The 22,170-nt window shown below is 33.6% G+C and overlaps 1 protein-coding gene and 1 long non-coding RNA gene across 4 annotated transcripts; both read left to right on the top strand.

The window, feature by feature from the left end:
- Positions 1-296: 296 nt before the first annotated feature.
- Positions 297-8,022, top strand: LOC125473595. 2 transcript variants are annotated; one of them, XR_007255438.1, is made up of 6 exons: positions 297-737; positions 1,093-1,142; positions 1,891-2,853; positions 3,989-4,121; positions 4,867-5,023; positions 6,719-8,022. It is a non-coding gene; the product is annotated as an uncharacterized LOC125473595 (long non-coding RNA). The 2 variants fall into 2 exon arrangements; XR_007255437.1 differs by having other exon boundaries at positions 372-737; positions 2,791-2,853.
- Positions 8,023-11,749: 3,727 nt separating this feature from the next.
- LOC103946505 (exocyst complex component SEC6) lies at positions 11,750-21,372 on the top strand. Of its 2 annotated transcripts, XM_009357218.3 has the most exons (25): positions 11,752-12,248; positions 12,462-12,500; positions 12,747-12,835; positions 12,979-13,069; positions 13,204-13,293; positions 13,496-13,575; positions 13,871-13,963; positions 14,591-14,617; positions 15,116-15,226; positions 15,380-15,518; positions 15,611-15,655; positions 16,098-16,153; positions 16,753-16,861; positions 17,979-18,119; positions 18,221-18,400; positions 18,683-18,766; positions 18,858-18,944; positions 19,321-19,365; positions 19,589-19,667; positions 19,804-19,873; positions 19,993-20,080; positions 20,223-20,312; positions 20,473-20,589; positions 20,893-20,955; positions 21,067-21,372. In XM_009357218.3, exons 1-25 carry the CDS (start codon positions 12,120-12,122, stop codon positions 21,196-21,198), a joined length of 2,274 nt encoding a protein of 757 aa, XP_009355493.1. In that variant the 5' UTR covers positions 11,752-12,119; the 3' UTR covers positions 21,199-21,372. The 2 variants fall into 2 exon arrangements, with proteins under 2 accessions (XP_048432445.1, XP_009355493.1); XM_048576488.1 differs by lacking the exons at positions 20,223-20,312; positions 20,473-20,589; positions 20,893-20,955; positions 21,067-21,372 and having other exon boundaries at positions 11,750-12,248; positions 19,589-19,672.
- The last annotated feature ends 798 nt before the right edge of the window (positions 21,373-22,170 follow it).

The following is a 22,170-nucleotide window of genomic DNA, read 5'->3' as shown; positions in this document are numbered from 1 at the left end:
AAACCTTAATAAAATATAATATTCAACTACCAACAATGTAAAAGTGATAATGCATGACATGTTCAGAGCATACAACTAATTCGAAATACAAGCGGAAGGAATATTAGAAAGTGCGATTACAAGAGGAATGAGTCCTACACTGAGAAGACTCGAAGATACCAATGCAGGAGTGTATTGACGCTGGGATTGTATGCCTCGATTCTAAATTCTGAAAGGGTGTAAAACAAAACATGAGTGGACCAAGTTTATATATCTCTATATACTAAAACTCAATCGGGTGGTTAGTGTGGATGACCAGTGTGTGGACTCTTTTGCCCTTCAATTTTTTCCTTTATTGTCTCTTCTGTTGCCTCTTTTGTACAATGACTTGACTTAATTGTCCTTCATTGAATCTCTGTTTTTCCCTTATGTTTTGCTGTTTGTTGTTAGCAGTGAAATGTCTATCTTGCACTTGGGTTTCCTTTTGTTTTTCGTTGTTCTCTGTTTCTAGGCACAATGGAAGGACGAGATTATCCCATCCACGTGTTGATCATCGTCAATTGGTTCTTTTGGTTTCTCTTGTTCATCTTTTATTTTCGTCTTTTATTCTCTTTTGGTCTTCTCTATCCCTCTCAAATCTTTTATTCTTTCACTCTTCGTTTTTTGCTTTCATTGTTGATGAATTTGTGTTTTGTCGATGTCCGTCGTCGTCTCATGTTGTTTTGAAAATTTAGCTTGCTCAGAAGATATCAAAGTTTGTGAGTTTTTTCAGATTTTTACTTTTCCTGCTGTTATGGGTTTTTGTGAGGGATTGAATAAGACAAAAAGTTTGGTTTTTGGTTCTGGGAGAATGACCTGGGTTGTTTCTTGAAGAACAGAGAGTGCCTTTAAGCAGAGAGTTAGGTTGGGAGTGTGTGGGAGGGGAACTCAGTTTGTACCCATTTTTTGGCCCATTAGTTTGTTCTTTCCCCGCTTTTCCATCTGTTCCTTTTTTTTTGTTGTTTATGATTTATGCTTTGAATTTTTTGTTTGTTTCATTTCTTATGTGAATATGTTTTCTTCTTGCTTTGTAATCATCATTATTAAAGTCATATGTGTTTATGTGTGGTGCAGGGCCAGTGTATTCAATATGCTTTCAGTCATGAGGGAATCTAGTTGATAAGGTAATGGATTTAACAAATTTTATGTGGTGTTACTTTTCATTTTTGTTCTATATCCATTTGGTATCACCGTTTAATACTGGATGTAAGAATAAAATTAAGGAATCTTCGTTTTCAATAATATAATTGCCAGTTAAATTGCCATGGTTCTTAGAAGAATAAAATATCATAAAAGAAGAAAGGGCCCAATTCTGATTCGGGTTTAATTTTCAAGAACACATATAATGTTCCTGGACAGTAGCAGGCATTTTCTGGTTTCCTAAAAAGCCAGAAACATCTGAAGTCATATTCAATTGTTGTTGGAAAGTTAAATGAAGTTGGAAATATCTTGTCATTTGTCTAGCAATTGTGTTTGCACATTTTGGATTTCTTTATTTGTGTATAGGTTACTTAGATATTAGTGTATACTTCTTTTGTCATTGTTAATTTTGGAATGAGAGTTGTATATAATGGTGTTTGGTTTGTTAAAAGGCATAATAGTTTTCCATTCAGTTTAATACCATTTTAAGTTGGTGTTGGTTTACACATAATTTTCAGCATTTTCCGCGTTGGTTCTCATTCAAATTTTGTTAAAACCTATAGATTGTTCAACTAGTTACAAACTGTTGCTATATATTATTCATATCAAAGAGGAAAACATTTTTAGATTACTTTGAAATATAGCTATGAAAACATTGCTTATTTTTTGTTACAACAAGCATTTATCACCTACACTATCGACTTTCCTTAATGTTTACTCTGCATTTGACAGGTATTTTTAAAGTTTATTTCGCTCATGGAAAAAAAAAAACTATGAAATTAAGGCCCGTGCTGTGAAGTCAACCTTTCTGTTAAAAAAAAAGGTATGATTTTTTTCATACCTGAGTTCAAATATGATTTCAAACCTAAGTTCAAATCCTATTTTTGAGCTTCTGTTTTGTCGTTAATCAACTAAAGCTCAAATATTTCCTACATGTCTTAAATTTGGATTAGTCTCTATATCGAAATACATACATTGAACAAATATTCACTAGTCCTTTACAATGATGATCAATTAGTTTAGTTCATGGATATAATGGGTATATTGACAAAGGCTCAAATTGTATTTAAATGGTAACTCTTCTGTTAGATGAGCGAATTTAACTTTTTATTCTTATTTTTAAATAAATCCGTCTTTTCTTTTGCGGTTGTTTTCAAATTTGTCTTATGGTGATTCTTAGGTTTGTAAAATTTATATTCTCTTTCACCAGCTTAAATGGAAACCGTGAAGCTTACTCCTATTTGCTGAATTACGTCTGTACACTAAAACAGAGAAAATAAAGATTTGTGTGTGTAGGACATGGAAATCAAACATTTCTGCAAGTGATAAAAAACATGTGACATTCCACTGTATCTTAGTTGATGAAACAGTACGTGATCATTGTCTTATAATTTTAATTAAGAATTTTAACATCAATATTTATGTCATTGGTTTTCTTTTCGTTTATTTATTTGTTGATTTATATTTATGTTTTTATGGTTTTCTTTTCTGTTTCATTCTTATGTGTTTATAAATTGTTTTATAAATGTTTTTTTTTTCTGATGATTTACATATTTTAAATGAATCTATTTACTGATTCTATCATTATTAATTTTGCTCTCTTTGTTTTCCTGGATATAACCAATTGTGAAGAACAATGCGGTTAAAGCTTATGCGTCAGATATTGATTATGAAGTTGTTGCCTTAAAGATTCAGGTTGGTGATTGCTATGAAGTCATGAATTTTTGAACGATCAAGATCAGATGGCAATATAAAGTCATGCCACATGATACGTAACTTATATTCACTGCTAAAACAATGTTTATAAAACTATATGCCGTATTCCCACATATTCCACAACATTGATTTTTTCTCTTAGATTTTAACATGCTTTATCCGCGTTTGAACAAAGATTATATTCTCACAGGTAATACTATAACATATATATGTATCTTTCAACATATGTGTCTGCGTGTCCATGAATTGAAAACATTTCTGTTCTTATTATTACTTTTTTTTAATCAAATAACTTCTAACATAATTTTTGTCTTAACTTTTTAAATTGTAACATGTAATTGATCATCTTACTACAGTTAAACACTTGGAACCAAAACAAATTAATCAAAGAATAGCCCAAAAGTGTGATACACACATTGAGAATATCAAGTTATTCTTTTGTCTCAATACTGCACTTCTACATTGTTAACAACATTTAATTTGTTACGATGGACAAAAAAAAATAAAAAACAATTTCATCTTTGTTTTTCATTTCTTTTCTGTACAGAAAAGAAGAATTGTCTGTTACATTGTGGGGAGATGCTTTTTTTTTCTTTATCAGTCCACACAATGTCCTTACCCATTATCATTGTATTTACAAGTTTAAAAGTGAAGCTTTATCTATGTAATTGATTTAACTGAAACCCATATTTTTTTAATTTTTGTTATATTGTCTTATTACATTAGTTGCTATACAGTATTCCAATTTTCTATCATTATATAATTTTAGTGTATTATGTTCCTATTCTTTTGTGACAAAGCATTGGTTTTATATCTTTTCTATCAGTTATCAAGCATTTGAATATATTCACTATGATTTGTGTATCATTTTTAGCCATCAATGTTCAAATTATTTTTACGCTTTAGAAGCTATTGATCATAATTTTTTTTGCCATTTTTAAACATTTATTACCAAATTGAAAATATTTACTCATCTCTGATATTTATTGATGTTTGTTTTATAATTTGTTATTCTTTTTGGGATGTACAGATAAAGTCGTTTTGAATAGTACCTATTTCTATCTAGAAAGAAACTTATTTTTCAAAATTGCTTATTGTCTTTTTAAACTTGCAGCTTCTCGACGTGTAAAAGTCCTGTACAATTGCTACCACCTTCTTCAAGACAAGTGAATGAAGCTGAAGTTTTACGTACTGCACGAAGAGTGACAATAGATTAGCTAGCTTTTTTAGATCCTGATCTATATAAGGTATAAAAAAAAAAAACAATTTATGTGCTGGTGTGTGTGTGTGTGTATATATATATAATTTTTTTTTTTTTAACAAGAAGCATTTATATTATTATATTTTTAATGAAAACTAAGTTTCTTCTTGCTTTTTTTGGTTAATATATGTTACAAAACATATTTTAAAATGATACATTCCTACGTAAGGCATCAGTCAAATGTTTTGATACACAATATAATTGGTGGTATAGTGTTTGCCCCAGTTGTGTCAAACAAATACAAAAAGATTCAACAATTGAACAACTCATTTGTCAGAAATACCCCAACCAGATACCAACACCTTGGTAATGTTTAATATTCAAATGTTTTGCATTTTTCCTGTTGTGTCATTCGTTTACAAATCAAAAGTTGGTCAAGATATCTAACATGTATTGTTTCAAATTTATTATTCTATTTGTGACCCATAGCTTATAAAGCATGAAAAACTGAAGCAATTCAATTTTTAAATGTAGGTATAAAGTTAATTTAATTCTTAAAGATAGCACTAATGAAATCAGTGCTTTGATAATTGGCAAGTCTAGAGAAAAGTTGTTTGGCATGTCTCGCAAGGATTTAGTCATGAACCAAAGACTGATTGACCAACAACAATTGCTGAATGAGTTTTTGAGATTGATTGGTCAAAAGAAGATTTTTCACTTGCGATTTAGAAATCGTTGGAACACTTTGAACTCAAGTGATCTCCTAATTTTTAATGTCTCTGATGATGCAGCTATTAAGCCAATAACTCCGCAAGTGTTTGGAAGAGAAAGCACATTATCCTCCAAGACTGTATCATCTTCGACCTCACCACCTCAAACAAGTGATCAATCACATAAACGAAAGAGAGAATCCGTCAGAAGAGCCCTTTTTACTGGCACTGAACAAAGGTTTGCGCTCAACCTGCATGTTATTATCAAATCTGATATTTTTGTTTTCCTTCTCTGTATTCAAAAATTGATATCTTTTACTAATCTTGCTTTGCTTGAAAAAAAAAAAAAACATGTTAGACATTTTTTTAACATAAATTTTCCAAATGAACAATATACTTATTTATGTTTATGCAATATTTTCTCTTTTTTCTTGAATCGAATGTACTTGTTTAGTGTACACATTTAAAACTGTGAAGCAGAAGAAGTTTCAAAAACTGACCCAAAAGAATTGGATGAAATCCCTCTCAAATCACTCAAAAAATAATCCCATCTAGCTCCCACAAAAACAGATACCATCCTTTCAAAAAAAGACTAAGTATGTTTTCGTTTTTTCTCAATTTTTGTATACACATGTTCCAATTTGATTGTAACCACTGTTTAAATGCTTTTGTTTCTTTTTCTGTCCGTACATGTTCGTTTGTCAATGTTAACGGTCATCAAACTGCTGCAACAACACTTTTCAAGCTTTGTTGAAGAATATTTTACATTTTTTGGTTGGCATATCTTCAACATCTAACATATTCAACAATAAATATTTGTTTGTACTTAAAAGTAGACTATTTCCTCAACCTTCATGTACCAGCATTTCTTATTTTTTTGTGTACAGAAGCTGGCTTAGTTTTTAGGACATGTGGAACTATTAGAGTAGCATATATAGCTATTATAATTTTTTGTATTTCTAACTAAAAGTAGCTACTCGTTTTTGTATGTAATTATCATGGTGCTGATCCAAACATAGTTGTAACTACTATAATGCAGTTGAAAACTTTCATGTTTATCTCTAATTTCACAAAATTCAACCTTTTGTCTGTAAACATTTTCAAACTTATTTGTTATCAGTGTTGTTTCTATTTTTCAAAACCATTTTTCAAGTTTACTTGAATCAGGACTTATCAAATCAAAGCAGCTACAAGGGAATTTGAACCTAGGCCTCTAGATATATAATTCTGCAAGGAAACTAGGTACGTTCTATGCCTGAACCATTTAACTCAATTTGAATTAGAGAAAGAGGGGCACAAGAATTTGATTCATATCTAAACATTTGGTGTCACCTATTCTGAAAAAAATTACTGAAAAAAGAAGAGTTCAGTAAGGAATATTTTTAGGTTTGTGATTCTATGTATTAATTAAATTCTAAATTTTTAATTAAGTTCAATCAAGATATTCACATTCCTATGCACTTTTGTTTTCCCCAATTTTCTCCTATGTAGCCTTGCAGTTCCAACTTTTCTACAAACTCGATACTGTGAAATAAACTTTTCTGGTCAATAAAAAAGTACAATTTTTCCAACTTTTGTGTGTCTTAGTGCTTTTTGTTATGAGTTAATGAGTTGGTAGTGTTTTTTGTCGCTTAAGTAACATGAGAATATGTTTGTATTGCCAACTATAGATTGCAATCGACTATCATGTTTAGATGTTTGTGTCTATCTATGTGACTTTTTAAGTTGATTTAGCATGTTGTTAACTTTATTTTTGAGTTGATTCAACATGTTATTAATTTGGATGAGAAAAAAGAATTGGAAATGGATACACCTGTGTTCTTTAATATTCATACTTCTAATCTCTCTGATTTAATTAAATTCATTGCATCGTATAGTACTGCCAAACAAATACACATTATATAGTCTAACTTTGTTTTTCCTCCTTTTTCAGTTGTTAGAAGCTGCAAGCTTTAACTTGATTCATTGTACCTATCAAGGTAAAGTACCCGACTCCAGTGGACAATATATTAAATCTTTGGTATGTAACTATTGTGTACATGTACATCAAGTATTATCCTTTATATGTAAATACAATTATTTACTAAATTTTTTGTATGTAAATAGTACTGCATACAAAATTTTCGTACAACTTTCAATCCTGCATCAACTATAGAAATTTCAGCAATAAACTCCTACCCTCTTCTCTCAATCATCTCTCAACTATGTCTCTCTCACCCCTCAGGTACGTGTTGTTGGATTCCGTTTGTTGTCTAAAATTTTTAATTTTTTTATTTGAGTTTGCTGGATTTCTTAATTTTTAATTTGGTTGGTGAATTTTCTTTGCCGTTTATTCTGTTTTTGTTATTATTTTTAATTATGGATCCAAACCAGTAGAGATCAAGTGTTCCACATAATCGCCCTTAGCAAGCACCTCAAGATAGTTGTGGCAACAATTCCTCAACCATTTTCTTTATCCTCTTTGCTTTCCTCGCCATTTTAGTTGTGGTAACCCATCTCATACTTTAAACTTTGCTCTCCAACTCGGAACTACTGCTAGATTTTCTTTTTCACTGCTAATTTGCTTTATATTTCTTCGACATTCTTTATTTCATCACATTTTATCTTCTAGCTTAATCCATCACTTGTTATGCAATACTAACTCAATTGTTCATCAATTTGTTTCACTTTTAGGTTTTATTATGGTTAAGTAATTCCTCTATTTTGAGTATCATGTATCTGTTCTTAATTTTCAATGAATCCATATATTTGTGTTAAAAGTATTAATTTCGGTTTTTTACAGTAACTTTGATTAGTATGCTAAATTCTTAAAACTAGGATGTCTTAATGTTTACAGACAGTTCTTCCAACATCATCAACTATATCAATTATGCACCAAGTCCCATAACATCATGTTGGGGTATATTGAAAAGGAGGCGCTCTTCTGAAAACAATTACAGATCCAAGCGATTTGCATTGAGAAGTTGCTTGCATATGACCTTAACTTTGTGTGCTCCTCATTATTTCAAATTTCAGGTTTTCATCTCAACCTGCCTCTGGCCACGCATTTTTAACCCATGCAAGTGATCCTACAGATTATTCAGATAACTTTCGTAATCCATGTTCGGAAGATTGATGATTCTTTTTCCATTTGTTATAGTTTTGAAAGCTTCTATTAGCAACATTATAGGTAACAAATATTCCAAAATATTTATTCATTTAGCAGCCATTTGATAACCATTTGCTTTTTAGTTTCAAGTTTTTGTTTAGATTTATTTTTGGGCATTTACAATAACTTTAATAAATGTACATTTAATATTACAATTTAGTATAAATTTATATATTATCTTCTTCTTAGGTTCTTCAAGCATTTAGGTTCTTAGAATATCATTTTTGGAATAAGCTGGAGTAGTGCATTTTATAGTCTGGCCTAATTCCCTTTCATTGAAACGACATTTTTTATAGAGACTGCTGGATCTCTAAAAAGAACTTGGTGCAAATTCTTTATTACACTGTTCTATCTTAGAAGATATGAATCTTACATTAGTTTTTTCTTGCTCATTTTTAATTGTTGACATGATTTCATCATGTTGGAAGAGCCCTTTTTGGAACATATGTTGAGAGTCAAGTAAACCTTAACACAATTGTTTATTTATTATTAGCTAACTCTTAACTATGATACCATTAAAAAAATCAAGGATAAGTTGAAGCATTTGAAAGAAACTAAAGTGGAATTAATTCGAACCAAACCATTAATTGGAAATTGATATATTTTTAGGTCTGTTCGCAATACAATGTACTATAATGAGTGGTATATGTGGTTTATATTTTCTATACTTTTTCTTATAATCTCTTATGCCTTGGCCTAATTATTTTCTTCAATTCGATCTGTTTTTGTAAAAACTTGGTTGTAACGCAAGTTGGAAACGCACAAAAGTTTGATCACATCCTATAGAATTGCCAAAGAATGTCATCTTCATTTCGTGCAAAATAAGACTTCTTTCAACACACAGAAACACTAAGTAAACACACATTACCCTTATTTTCTTCATGATATAATTCTACTGCCTAGGAATTTATTTCAATTTTTTTCCTCACTTGAGATGCTTCCTTAATGACCAACATAGCAAATGACAACTTTTAGTATTGCAATAAACAACATTTCCCATTAATGTTGTTGAACAAAAAACAATTCATGTTTTTTCATATCCAAAGGACTTCATATTTTTAATAGACAACAAAGGTTTATCTTTTGATATTTAAATTTGTTTCATTGATGATGAAATTGTGTATAACCCCCAGTTTATGAAAACTCATATAGCATAATAAGTAATAGGTTTTCCGAAAACCCTAGCATGCCATAAAACCTTCGTAAAAACATATATCATATATAATGGGCTTAGTAGTGGTAATATAATCACCCGAAGGCACTACATCGCTCAGCTGAAGCCATATATAAATATCTTCCGCCTGAAGGCCCTTCATCACCCGCCGGAAGGCATATATAAATATCATTATGCATATGTAAGCATAGAAAATCATAAACATAATCTTTCCAAAATATATCGCATCAGAGCTCAATAGCTCAAACATCATCATAAATTCATAGGAGCGTTCTAGCTCAAATCCTCATCATAAACCATGTTCATAAGTATATAATCATAAATATTTCAAAGAACGTAAATCCGATAAAGCATGATATTTCATAAAGCGTAAATCCAATTTACTCATAAACGTTTCATAAAAAGTAGTCATAAAATCATGCTTTTCATGTATGCATTTCTAGCAATTAAAACATGCATTTTGGAAGGGGTCCACTCACAGATACTTTGTCGTCGAAGAGCCATTCAAGCTACAGAAGACGGGGGTCTTCACTAACAAACACACCTAAGCACAAAAGATAACCAATTAATAAATCTATACTAAAATGATTGAATTTAGAAAAACAGAGCGCGATTTTGGAATTAGGACGTCGAAATTAGTTTAGGAGGTGTCCGGGCCGAAATCTGAAAAAGTCAATGTTGAATGGTCAATGATCAACAAAAGAGTCAACAATCAACGCTGACCAGAAGTCAGCAGGTCTGGTCAATGTCAATGGGTCGAGTCAACGGGTCAGATCAACGGTCAACGGGTTTGGTCAACCTCAGTCACCAAAAAATCCAATGGAAATTGGGTTTATGGCTGGAAGTTTATGCAATTTTCAAAGCTTCGTAACTTCTTCGTTTCTTAATCAAATTCAACCCATAATATATCAAAACGAAGCTAGGAAAGTGGAGAACAAGATTAATCCTATTTGGAAGCCCAATGGTTGCCGGAGATGGCCGAAAAATGGTTTGAAAGGTGATTGGTCCGGGAGAAATTGGAGAACTCGCTGGATTTCTGGGTAAACTTTAAACGTTCATAACTTCTTCAATACTCAACGAAATCAAGTAATTCAAAATGAAAATCATACTTCTCAACGAGAGGAAGATAATGGTACATTTCTTGATGGCTAACTTGCCATGTTTTGGCCGAAAAATGACCTGAAAGGTCACGGCCTGACTTGGGCTTCGATCCCAACGATCCAAAAGGAAGTTCAAGGTGAGGTTGGGTGTTTGGGCCCGTGAGGATGAGACGAAGCTTGTGGTGCTCTTGGTTTGGATGGTGGTGGGAGTGTTGTCATTGTTGTTGCTTGTGGTGCCCTCAGGGAGGGCTGGTTTTTAAGAGAAATGAGAGTAAGAGTATAGAGAAAAAGATAGTGATAGAAAATAGAAAAGAAAAGGGGAGAGGGGGGATGCACAGGACAAAGGAGAAAAAGCAAGGGGATAAGGTGGGTCCTAGTGGCACATAAAATAAGGTCACTAGAGACGAAACGCGAAATATCCGAAAATGTTCAACATTTAGTAACGTAAAAACTTCGTTATAACTCCAAATTCGAATCCTTTCGCAGCCACACGTTCGTGGCAATGAGTACAATAAGAATAAACTAAGAAAATTAGTCATACGTGTTACATTGAGACGGTTTCATACTTTCAATACAATAAAATACGACAAATTTAGGACGGGTTATCACAAGTGCTTGCCAAGCATTTTACCCATGAACACTTTCCTTTCCCAGTGCTCCACAATAGTAGAAGAGACTAAGTTGGTTTGTACTATGGTCATCCCTCTCTATGGTGAAAGTGTTGTTGGCTTTCTCAATCACAGTGGGTTGTCACCTAGGTTGAGGAACTCAAAAAAGGGTTGACCCAAGAAGGTAATCTAGGATTAAGAACAAGTCTTTATCTACGAGAAGAAGATGCCTCAAGTTGCGATCTAGGAGCCATATGGTAGTAAGCTAAGTGAGTAAAGATTGGCCTCAAGGAGTAGTTTCAATTGCCTTATCCGCCAAACTAGAATCCTAGCCAAATTAGATCTAGCTTAGTTGTCTAGAGCCAACAATATACAAAACTCCAAACCAATCCACTCTAATCCTAACTTAACTAATTCGAAATGCGAAATCCAATCTTAATTGGGCTACCAAATGTGCCCTAAATCCTCCAACAACCCGTTTCTTGGCATGTACAAATAATATTTGGCCAGCATACTCGTTGATCATTCCGAGCAAATCCAAGTTGAACCTTTACATCAAATACGGCGTCGTACCATGCTGTGCAACCTTTATCTATTTGAATTGTAAAGTAACGTGAGAGTGAAATCTCACTTTAATACTTGTGAGGACTATTTAATAGTAGTGACATGATAAATGATTAATTTGTTAAGTGGTAGGTACTTATTTGAAATGTTTTAAAATGTTAAGAGTCGAAACAAATTTGTTAGACGACTTAACCCTTATTTATTTTAGTTTGAGAAATGCTAAGAAGATTCTTTTAAAGTCAAACTCTCTGTAAACTTCCGTTACCTTATATATTTTTACATAATATTTTATAATGTTAGCACATAATTGTGCGGATGATGAGCGCATAAAAAGTCATACTTTTCAAAAAGTATCTTTACCATTTTCTCCATTAGTTTTGCCCATTTAGGAAAACCCCTTACTTCTCTCTTCCTCCACTCTCTCTCCTGGACTCCTTCCCCTCCCGCATTCTCTGTTCCCTTTCTCCCTTTCACGCTGCTACAGCAGCGAAGACGCAGCACGGCAGGGACGACGGCGCCGTTGCCCTCCGACCTTTAATGACCCCAAACCTGATATTCCTAGAATCCTCTCTTCATACCATTCCAAATCTTTACCTTATTTCATCAAATTCGAAGATAGTAGTTTCGATTTTCAGATCTAAGCCGCGAAAGTTCGTAGATTTTCCGGCCGGAAGTTCGTGGATTCTGCCGTAGGGGTAGAATTGTCATTTTATTCTTTTCCGGATAAAACACTTGCTAAGATGATGGTGGAGGATCTTGGTGTCGAAGCCAAGGAATCGGCGGTTCGCGAGGTCGCCAAGCTCTTGCCGCTTCCCGAACTCCTCCAATCCATTGCTTCCGTCAAGGCCGATTACATTGCCCGCCAACAGGTTTTTCCCCCCTTTCCTTTTTCTTCAATTTATTTTTTAGTAATTTTCATTTTTTTCCTGATGTTATTTATGTAATTAATGAGTATGTAGTTGAACTGGAAACTCTAATTAATGAATATATGCTTGCATATTTACGAGATTGCATAAAATGTTTTTAAATGATTTTAAATGTTTGAAAATTCAACATAATTTGGAGTTGTTCTGTGTTTTCAGGCAAATGATGCACAGCTTAGTACGATGGTCGCCGAGCAGGTACACCATGTGTAAATTTGATCCATATTTCCAGAGGTCTTTCTTTGTGTCATAGTCGAAAGTCGCTTGTTGATTGCTAGTAGCATTAGTGGTATTGCTCTCGAGTTGGTCAGAGGTCTTAGGTTCGTTGTGTAGCCGAAACCCCACTCCCAATATTGTTGTATAAAAATTATGTTTCTTGTTTATAGTGGGTTGGCGCTTAATTAGTATCACAAGTGTCTTACAAAGGAATTGTTTTTCTTTTAGGTTGAACAAGCACAGACCGGGTTGGAATCGTTGTCCTTGTCTCAAAAGTCAATAAACCAACTCCGCGAGAACTTTGTTTCCATTGAGAAGTATGTTGTTCACGGGAATTTCTAGAGGCTTTATGATTTAAAGCAGATTTCTTTTGTGTGTTGCACTGTATAATATTAATAAGCAATTGTGCAACGTTGATGTGTTCATAATTCTTTGGTTAATATGATTTCCTTGTCATCAGGCTATGTCAAGAATGCCAGACATTGATTGAAAACCATGATAAGATAAAGCTCCTCAGCAATGCAAGGAATAACTTGAATACAACCCTGAAGGTTGGCAAGCTTTTCCTTTGTGATTCTGTTTGTGTGTGTGTGCATAGTTTGGTTGATAATAATTAGATGTGTGAAGCTTCGGGATCTCGCATTGTTCTATGGTTGCTCACTAGATATATATTGATTTTTGATAGGATGTTGAGGGTATGATGTCAATTTCAGTTGAAGCCTCTGAGGCTCGGGATTCTTTGAGTGATGATAAAGAGCTCATTAATACGTATGAGGTAAAAGTAGTGTTGTAATTTTAGTGTATTATGATATTTTTAAGCCTCATCTCTTATACTTTTGTTTGTTTTGGTTGCTACCTTATCTTTCTCATCAAATGATTCACTTATCTTTGAATTTAATAAAGCTCAGCAAACTTTACATTCCACATTTTATCTTTATGCTCCAAAATTTTCATTTTCATCCTTAAATTTGTTATAGAGGTTAACAGCTCTTGATGGAAAGCGGAGATTTGCATTAGCAGCTGCAGCATCTCACAAGGAAGAGGTTGGCAGGCTAAGGTATGTACATATCCTCTTTTCTAGCTCACTTTGGCATTTATAGTTCTTTTAGCAATCTCAATGCCTATGATGTTCTGTAACTATTTGGGTGTCGTGTTTGCTTTGGGTCAGTTTGTTGAAATTGATCCCATTTGGGGTTGGCTTGATGAGTCTGACAAAGTAATAGGACTTGGGTGATGGTAATGGTTGCAATAGTAGTTTTGTGTCATTTTATTTTGTTTATCTGATGCTTGCCATACATAATTCGTGATGACTTGTTACTATTTTTTTCAATTTTGAATTTTGTGTACTGTAGTGTATATTTTGAAGATGTCGACAGAACCTGGGAGACATTTGAGAAGACCTTATGGGGCCATGTTTCCAACTTCTATAATCTTTCCAAAGACAGGTACTTTCTCTATTATATGGATAATGGTTCAATAGGGGCAGTTGTATGAATCTGCTCTATGTGGTGTTTGTCATTTAGTGTTCTGTAGAATTCTCTGCAGTGATCGAGGTTCAGGTATCCATCTAACAGAGAACAAAGTTGAGACTGTGAAGCTCCTTCAAACACTCCTAATTAAGTGATTCTAACATGCTGCAGCCTTCCAATTGGGAAGAGTTGCTGAGAGGGAGTTCTTAAATTCCATAGATACTGAATTCCAGTGTGATCACCAAAATCTGGCCTTATACCAAAGTTCATTCGTCCTCGACCTGCTAAAATCTTTAAAATCCTTATATTTGCTTCTAAACATATGACCCAAAGGATGGCTAACATATTGCATCCCTACAAAGCATTTGTTTCTTTGTTTGATGATAAAATATTTGCTTACGATGCTTTTAGTGTCCTCTCAGAGTAAGAGTTTCATAAATTACTTTTGTTCTCACACTTTTCCTGGCTTTAATCTTTTTTTCTTTATGTATATTGGTTTCGGATCACTAAATGCATTGAAGCATCCTGATAACTTTAATATGTATATCGTTCTGAGTATGCTCAGATCCATCTAATGCTCTTTTTATCACTTCTCTGTTGCAGCCCTCAAACTTTGGTTCGTGCTTTAAGGTATGAATCTGGGATACATTTCTGCAATTGTCTTCTTGTTATACAATGAGCTGCTGGATACTTTTTTCATTGCTGTAGCAGACTATTAATAATCTCTTCACGTCCGTTGAATACAGAGATCCTTGATAAAAACCATGTATTGAAAATTAACCACTCTCCGGCATGTGAAATTTCATATAAAAATATTTGACTCAAATGGACAAGGCTCACTTAATTCTTGTCAACAAAGTCTTAAGAATGCTTACTCCTGTTTCCTTGGATTTAAAACCTAGTCTTCTGCTATTTTATCTGGCTTAAACTGGAGTTCTATATATTTTCTTAAAGCTCTGAATTCCTTTTTTGTGTTTATGAAATTATGGGTTCATACAGTTATTGTGTTAGACCAATGATAGTTTATATGGCAATGTTTTGTGTGTTGTTATCCTTTTTTCAATTTATTTTTATGCTACTTCAATAGTTGATAACCATTTTGTTCTTCTGTTTTGTGTCCCCTGTTAGGGTTGTTGAAATGCAAGAAATCCTTGACCAACAACTTGCTGAAGAAGCAGCTGAGGCCGAGGGAGGTGGTGCCATGGCAACAATTGCTGCAAATCCTCGTAGAACTGCCAAGTAACTATTTTGAATTGATTTTCAGTTCTATGTCTTATCTTCTGATTGGTGTATGACTCTTCTCATGATAGTCACCAAATATAATGCTAAAATATGGATATATCGTGTATGCATCTCCAAGTCATGTTACACATCAATACATCTTAACTGCAGAAAGTCTACCACATCAACGGCTTCTTCAAGAAACCTGGCACAACAGAAGTTGAATGTTCAAGGCAAAGGCTATAAGGACAAATGCTATGAGCAAATTAGGAAGACTGTTGAAGGACGATTCAACAAGCTACTGACAGAGGTACATTTGAAATAATCATTTTGCCACATATTGATGAAAATTCCATGACTTCTTGTTGCCATATCTTATTGGTATTGCAATTTTTGGAACAGCTTGTTTTTGAAGATCTTAAGGCAGCCTTAGAGGAAGCTCGAATGGTACACGCATTTATCTGCTTATCTGATAAAATTTTCAATTAATTTTTGTGTAGTCTGGAACCAAGGATCAAAATGTTGATGTTGGCAGAAATATTGTTAGGATTTATGGAAATGCCAACATGAATATTGATGTCTGTGGAAATATTGGTAAATTTTTAATGGAAGCTTGAAATTTTGTGTAATTTCATTTGAATGAAATAAGAGTAGGTTTGGGATTTTATCCTTTTCCACCTTAACAACTATATGGCGGCAACTGATGTTTATTTTCGTTTGAACACATTTCTCATGAAGGTTGTTGAATTGTACTTCTACTTTAGTATCATGTTGTTCACTCTTGTTGGTTGTGGTGATTGGCTTTCTTGTGTTTCACTTTCTTTAATGATACCAGAATTGAATTGTTGTATTCAGTTTCCACTTTTTTTTTTTTTTTTTAATGTTCTAGATTGGAGAAGAGCTTGGGGATATATATGACCATGTGGCTCCTTGTTTCCCCCCAAGGTTTGTGCTTTATATTTTCCTTGGTTTATGACCTTTGAGCTATGCAACTGTTTGTTTTGGCTCCGGTCCTGAAAGGGTCTGATTGTCTAGGATAGATATTAGAATTGAATTTATCAAGCATTATTGTGCGAATAAAAAGTGTTAAGGTTATTCTTAGCTTCTTTTGTTTTTTTTTTTTTTTTTTTTTTTTTTTTTTTTGTATACCTCTAACCTATCTCTACCCCCTTGGTCATCACTTTATCTTTGTAATTTGGATTTTGGGTGAAAATTTCATTCGTTTGCTGGTAGTACCAGTTAGAGGGTACTGTAGCTAAGAAGAATAGAGGCTCTGGGGAATGAGAGTAACCCAAAACCTTTGAAAATCAGAACTTAAATACTATGCTGAATATGTTTTATAACAAATGTTTAAGCTATTGGAGACTAAAGTAAGCAATGTATATGAAGCTTTCATAATTGAGCTAATGGGTCAAGAGTATTCTAGGAAGTGGGTGCTTGCCCAAATTTTTCATGCACATGCTATGAATTTGGAAAGCATTTTGTTTAGAAAACTATCTTAACTAAACGTTTTATTTGATGTGATGGAAAATTCATTCTGGCAGATATGAAATATTCCAACTGATGGTCAATCTGTATACGGAAAGATTCGTTCAAATGCTTAGATTACTCAGTGACAGGGCAAATGAAATGACGAACATAGAGATTTTAAAGGTACTCTCCCGATTGCTTAATTGTTCCAAACTTGCAGACAATTTCGCATTTCTTGAGAACCAACCTTGTATGCTATACATTTATACTAAATATAAATTAGAAGTTTTGAAGATACCTCTTCTGCACTAAACTAAATGTTTGTCTGTATTTGATAAAAACATGTGTATGCTAAGAAATTGGTACAGTGGTGAATGATATTAGTTCTATATTCTACTCTAATAAATACGGTTAAGGGGCCAAAAAGCTTTGACTCTTGGCATTGGGAGGGTGGGGACAGGAACTAGGAATGCAATTATAAAAATAATAAAATCAATGTTATGTATTTTAAAAACTAAAACTGAAGTAATAAGACCCAACAAAACCAAATTTTGGATACAAAAAAGTTGGGTTACTACCTGTTGCTTAAGATAGGTTGAGAATCAATGTTCTAAAAATCGCTAGGTGGCTGGGAGGGGCCTTGGTGGTTTTTGTCTTTTAATTAAATTTAATATAAAACATATGAATAATTACATTCTTATACTTAAAAATCTCAATAAAACCTAATGTAAGTCCACTAAATATAATTAAAAAAAAAAATAAAACCAGAAATGAAAAAGCCCATTAACTTGCATTTGTAGTACTAGGTTTGTTTTGGACGTTTTTGGTTGGGTCAAAAAGTGCATTAAACTCCAAGTCCCATTTAACTTTAAATGGAAAATTGAAAGATGCTGACATCCACTTAAATATAAGTAAATGTCATTGTATAGCGTAAGTTATTTTAACAAGATGCTATTCATCATCTGCTTGTTCCTGGTCACCACTATTCATGTGTCATCTTCTTCTTGGTGGCCACCAAACTTCATACTTAGTCGGGTTGGCGGGCAGCTGCCTAGGCCCCATTTTAGAACACTGGTGAGAATGAGATGTAACAATCATAACTCTAAAAGGTTTTAAATAAAGTAGAAAATGTTAATAAAAGACGAGGAAACCAAATATTCTAGAATACCTGCAGATCCTAGTAATTAGTTTTACTTTTGTAATTATCTTTCATTACTAACTATTCTTCAAGTTTGGAAGTTCATCTTACAACGTGAATTTCTTAGTCTTATTCCTACTGTCCTTTCTTGTTTGGAACTAGGTAACTGGTTGGGTGGTTGAATACCAAGAAAATCTTATTGGGCTTGGGGTCGATGAATCTCTTGCTCAAGTATGTTCTGAGAGTGGTTCCATGGATCCCCTTATGAATTCTTATGTTGAGAGAATGCAAGCTACGACAAGGGTAACAATGTTCTTCTAATAATCTTCGTATGGTTTGTTTTACTTATATTCTTTCATGTAAATTCTGATGTCTTACGATAAGTTTGCACTTATGTTTTTTAGAAATGGTACTTGAATATCTTAGAGGCTGATAAGGTACAACCACCAAAGAAAACAGAAGATGGGAAGCTATATACGCCAGCTGCTGTTGATTTATTCAGGATCCTAGGAGAGCAGGTGCAAATAGTTCGTGAGAATAGCACCGATCTGATGCTCTACAGGATTGCCTTGGCAATTATTCAGGTTATTTCAGCTAAGCTTTCATGCTGATGCACTATTATAGTGCCTTGGCAAATATTTCTTGTTTGAATAATTTTAGGCATTTAATCATATTTTGATTGCTCATATAAGTAGAGCTTAAATTTACAAGATTCAAAAGTTTTTGCCTGATGATTTGAGATAGGCATTAGTTTCCCTGGATTTGCTAATGTTCTTCCTGGGTTTCCTTGATTTAAGAATGCTTCTTCACTTGGTATCAGATGAAAAAATTAATGAGCTGCAATATTGGTCTCTCTTATTCTTCAGGTAATGATTGATTTTCAAGCTGCTGAAAGAAAGAGACTTGAAGAACCTGCTTCGGAAATTGGTTTGGAACCTTTATGTGCAATGGTTTGTGAATTTCTTACCTTTAATTGTCTGTATTTTATTGATTGGTTGATAAGTAATTTACCAAAGGTTCTTTCTATTAAATTGTATGCAGGTTAACAACAATCTGCGCTGCTATGATCTTGCAATGGAGCTAAGTAATAGCACTTTGGAAGCTCTCCCACAAAACTATGCTGAGCAGGTTACGCAGCATCCATCTTAGTTGATTTTATTCATTCTGTATTAATCTTGATTCTTTTTATTAAATCCCTCTGTTTCTTTTTTTCAATCTTTCTGTTTAAAACTTTATTATTTCCAAGTAAGGGGCTTATTTATTAGCTGCAGCTAATATCTGAAGTCTTTTTTTTTCGTTTTCAATAAATGATTTCATTGCATGACTTGTACTAAATATGGGCTAAACTAGCCCAAGCTAAGTCCTCTTATTTGTTACTGTATTGAGCCTGCCCTATGGGTATTTGGGCAACTTAAGCTGCATATGCCGTCATCAAAACTGTGGCATTTAGGGGTGATTGTGAGATCGCAATGATAATATCAACCTTTCTTTTACATTATGACAGGTCAACTTTGAAGACACATGCAAAGGTTTCCTAGAGGTTGCAAAGGTATTTTGGCTGTTGGATTGTGTTTTCCCTTTTGGTACCAGGATTTTTATGTTTATTTTCTGTTTACATACAATTGTTCTATATACACAGTATATTGAGTGCACTAAACACTCACGAAGAAGGATATACGTTTGTGTTTAGATATAAGGATTGAAGTGTCTTTCAATTAGTATCTTCATGTCATTTCATAGCTTGAGTTTTAATAATATTGCCTTAATGGTAGGAAGCTGTGCATCAAACAGTCTGTGTTATCTTTGAAGATCCAGGAGTGCAAGACTTACTTGTCAAGCTTTATCAAAAGGGTAAGGTAATTTACTTGCTGGTATTGTGATCGATATTACTCCCTCCCTCCCTCCCTCTAATGCTATTATTAAGAACCTGTCTTTTATTCTTGTTTATATGATTCTCTATTTGATTTTTGTTTTCTATATTTTTCAGAGTGGAGTGAGGGACAGGTTACGGAGTATCTTGTTGCAACATTTGGTGATTATTTTACAGATGTCAAGATGTAAGTTGCTTATGTTCAAACACCGGCAAAACCTTATTCATTGTTTTTCAATGCATTATCATTTTCTCATTGTGACCTTGAATTCATTGTTTTCTGGGTTGTGCTTTTCTGAATTTAAGGTACATTGAAGAAAGATCATTTAGGAGATTTGTCGAGGCCTGTCTGGAGGAAACAGTGGTCGTTTATGTTGATTCTCTTCTAACACAGGTTTAATTTCTCAAAAGTAGCTGACTTTTTATTGTGAACAACATAGGTTCGGGACTCTAGTGTTGAATAGTATTTTTTATCACTTAATTGTATTTGTTAATGCTTTTTTTTAATTAATATTTGTTAATGCTTGTGATGGCAGAAAAACTACATCAAGGAAGAGACTATCGAGAGGATGAGATTAGATGAAGAGGTTCTGATGGACTTCTTTAGGGAGTATTTAAGTGTTTCCGTGAGTGCTAATCCTTGCTTTTGATGTTTTGTGAAAATATTGTCATCCAATCTTTATCGGAATAAATATTTGATGACAATGTTTTCCATTTGTTTGTGGGATGTGCTTATATTGTAGTGTCTAATGCTTTTCCATTCTGATTTCGTGAAATTGGCTACAGAAAGTTGAAAGCAGAGTCAGAATACTGGGTGATTTGAGAGAACTTGCTTCGGCGGAGAGCCTGGATACCTTCACACTCATTTACACAAATATTCTCGAACATCAACCTGACTGTCCGGTAAACATTAACCCTAGACTCAATTATTAATAATGCACGACTAGAACACTACCAAACGAACTACCAAAGCACTACAAAGCTATTATTAAAACACAGGAAATGCACTACAAAGACACTAAACAAACTCTATTGCATCTAGTCATTTTTCAAGCCCCCCTTTGTCTAATTCATGCAGTACATTCAAAACAAGTTATCCCAAGTTCCATGGAACTTTAAAGACCCTCATGCAAACGCTCTATAAGAAACGATGACCAAAGTAGTTCGCTTTTGAGTATATTGTAAATACTTATTGTCCATTTGCAGCCTGAGGTTGTTGAGAAGCTTGTTGCACTGCGAGAAGGCATACCACGGAAGGATGCCAAAGAGGTGCGTGCATTCCTACGATTCCCTTTTTTCCCCTTTGTTTTTCCCTGGAGGGAAGAATAAAACTAAAACCATGCTTTTCCCCGGGGGTGAAATCACATGATTGTCAAACAGGTCGTCCAAGAGTGCAAAGAGATATACGAGAATTCTCTTGTCAATTCGAAGCCCGTAAAGCCGGGTTTCGTTTTTCCGCGAGTGAAGTGCTTATCGAGCTCCAAGGGATCCATATGGCGGAAGTTAACCTAGTCGAACATGAACCGCTACTTGCAGATTTGTGCGTGTATCAGAAACAATGCTGCCAGTTATGTATATTTGATCAATTTCCTTCTTCGTTTTGTTACTTGTGACTTTGTAAGTATGCTACATTTCCCACACCATTAATTTTTGTTCTTTCCAATAAAATTCGTGTTTATATTTTTATTTTACATAAATTATGTGCTATGAATTACTTCTACTCTACTATTTGAATTAACTTTATGCAATTACTTGCAACTAATTGTGGCTCGAGAGGTGTAAGGAGAATGAGTGTGACTGAAATATTAGGAACATTCTCTTGTTCTCCCTAATTTTCCTACACCATTTTCTCCTAAACCATTTATTATCATTGGGGTAGACCGGGTTCAATCGAGTTAATAATACTTCAATCTAACCCATCCCGTCTATAGAACGGGTGGTCGGATATTTATCCAAAATAAAGTTTTGATGTTTAGAATGGAGCCTGATCCAATCCATGTTGATTACGTTGATCAGCAGGCCTACCAAAGTGCGCCCCCCTAACCGCGGGTCACTAAACTCTCAGTTTTTATTTCTCTTTGTTGCTAAAATCATTCTCCCAAATATGGTATATCAAACACTTAAGAGCATTTCTAACAATTTGTTAACTTTTTGATAGTGTAGAGAGTGAGCAGCGTCGGAAAGCTACTTTAACTAATTTCTTTAACTTTTCATCGCCAACAACACTCTATTTTAACAAACTTTGAATAATAATTCATTTCAAGTTAATATTTTATTATCAATCATTTCAAATAAAAAAAAAACCCAACTCACTCATTTTCTAGAACCACCTTCTCTCTTTTTTCCACTTGGATCCATCCACCCTTGAGTTTTATTAGTTTTTTAACATTTAGCATTTGAACATAACTCTATAAACTTAAAAAGCAACGGTTCATTTTGCTATTATATTGTAATAATTTGTTCGAGAATTTAATAAATTTTCTA

This window comes from the organism of the source record quoted next, unplaced genomic scaffold (genome assembly GCF_019419815.1).
Source record: "Pyrus x bretschneideri cultivar Hongxiangsu unplaced genomic scaffold, Pyrus_bretschneideri_v1 Contig9, whole genome shotgun sequence".
Classification (NCBI taxonomy): domain Eukaryota; kingdom Viridiplantae; phylum Streptophyta; class Magnoliopsida; order Rosales; family Rosaceae; genus Pyrus; species Pyrus x bretschneideri.
The sequence above is the reverse complement of the archived record's forward strand: the minus strand, read 5'-3'. Positions and strand labels throughout refer to the sequence as shown.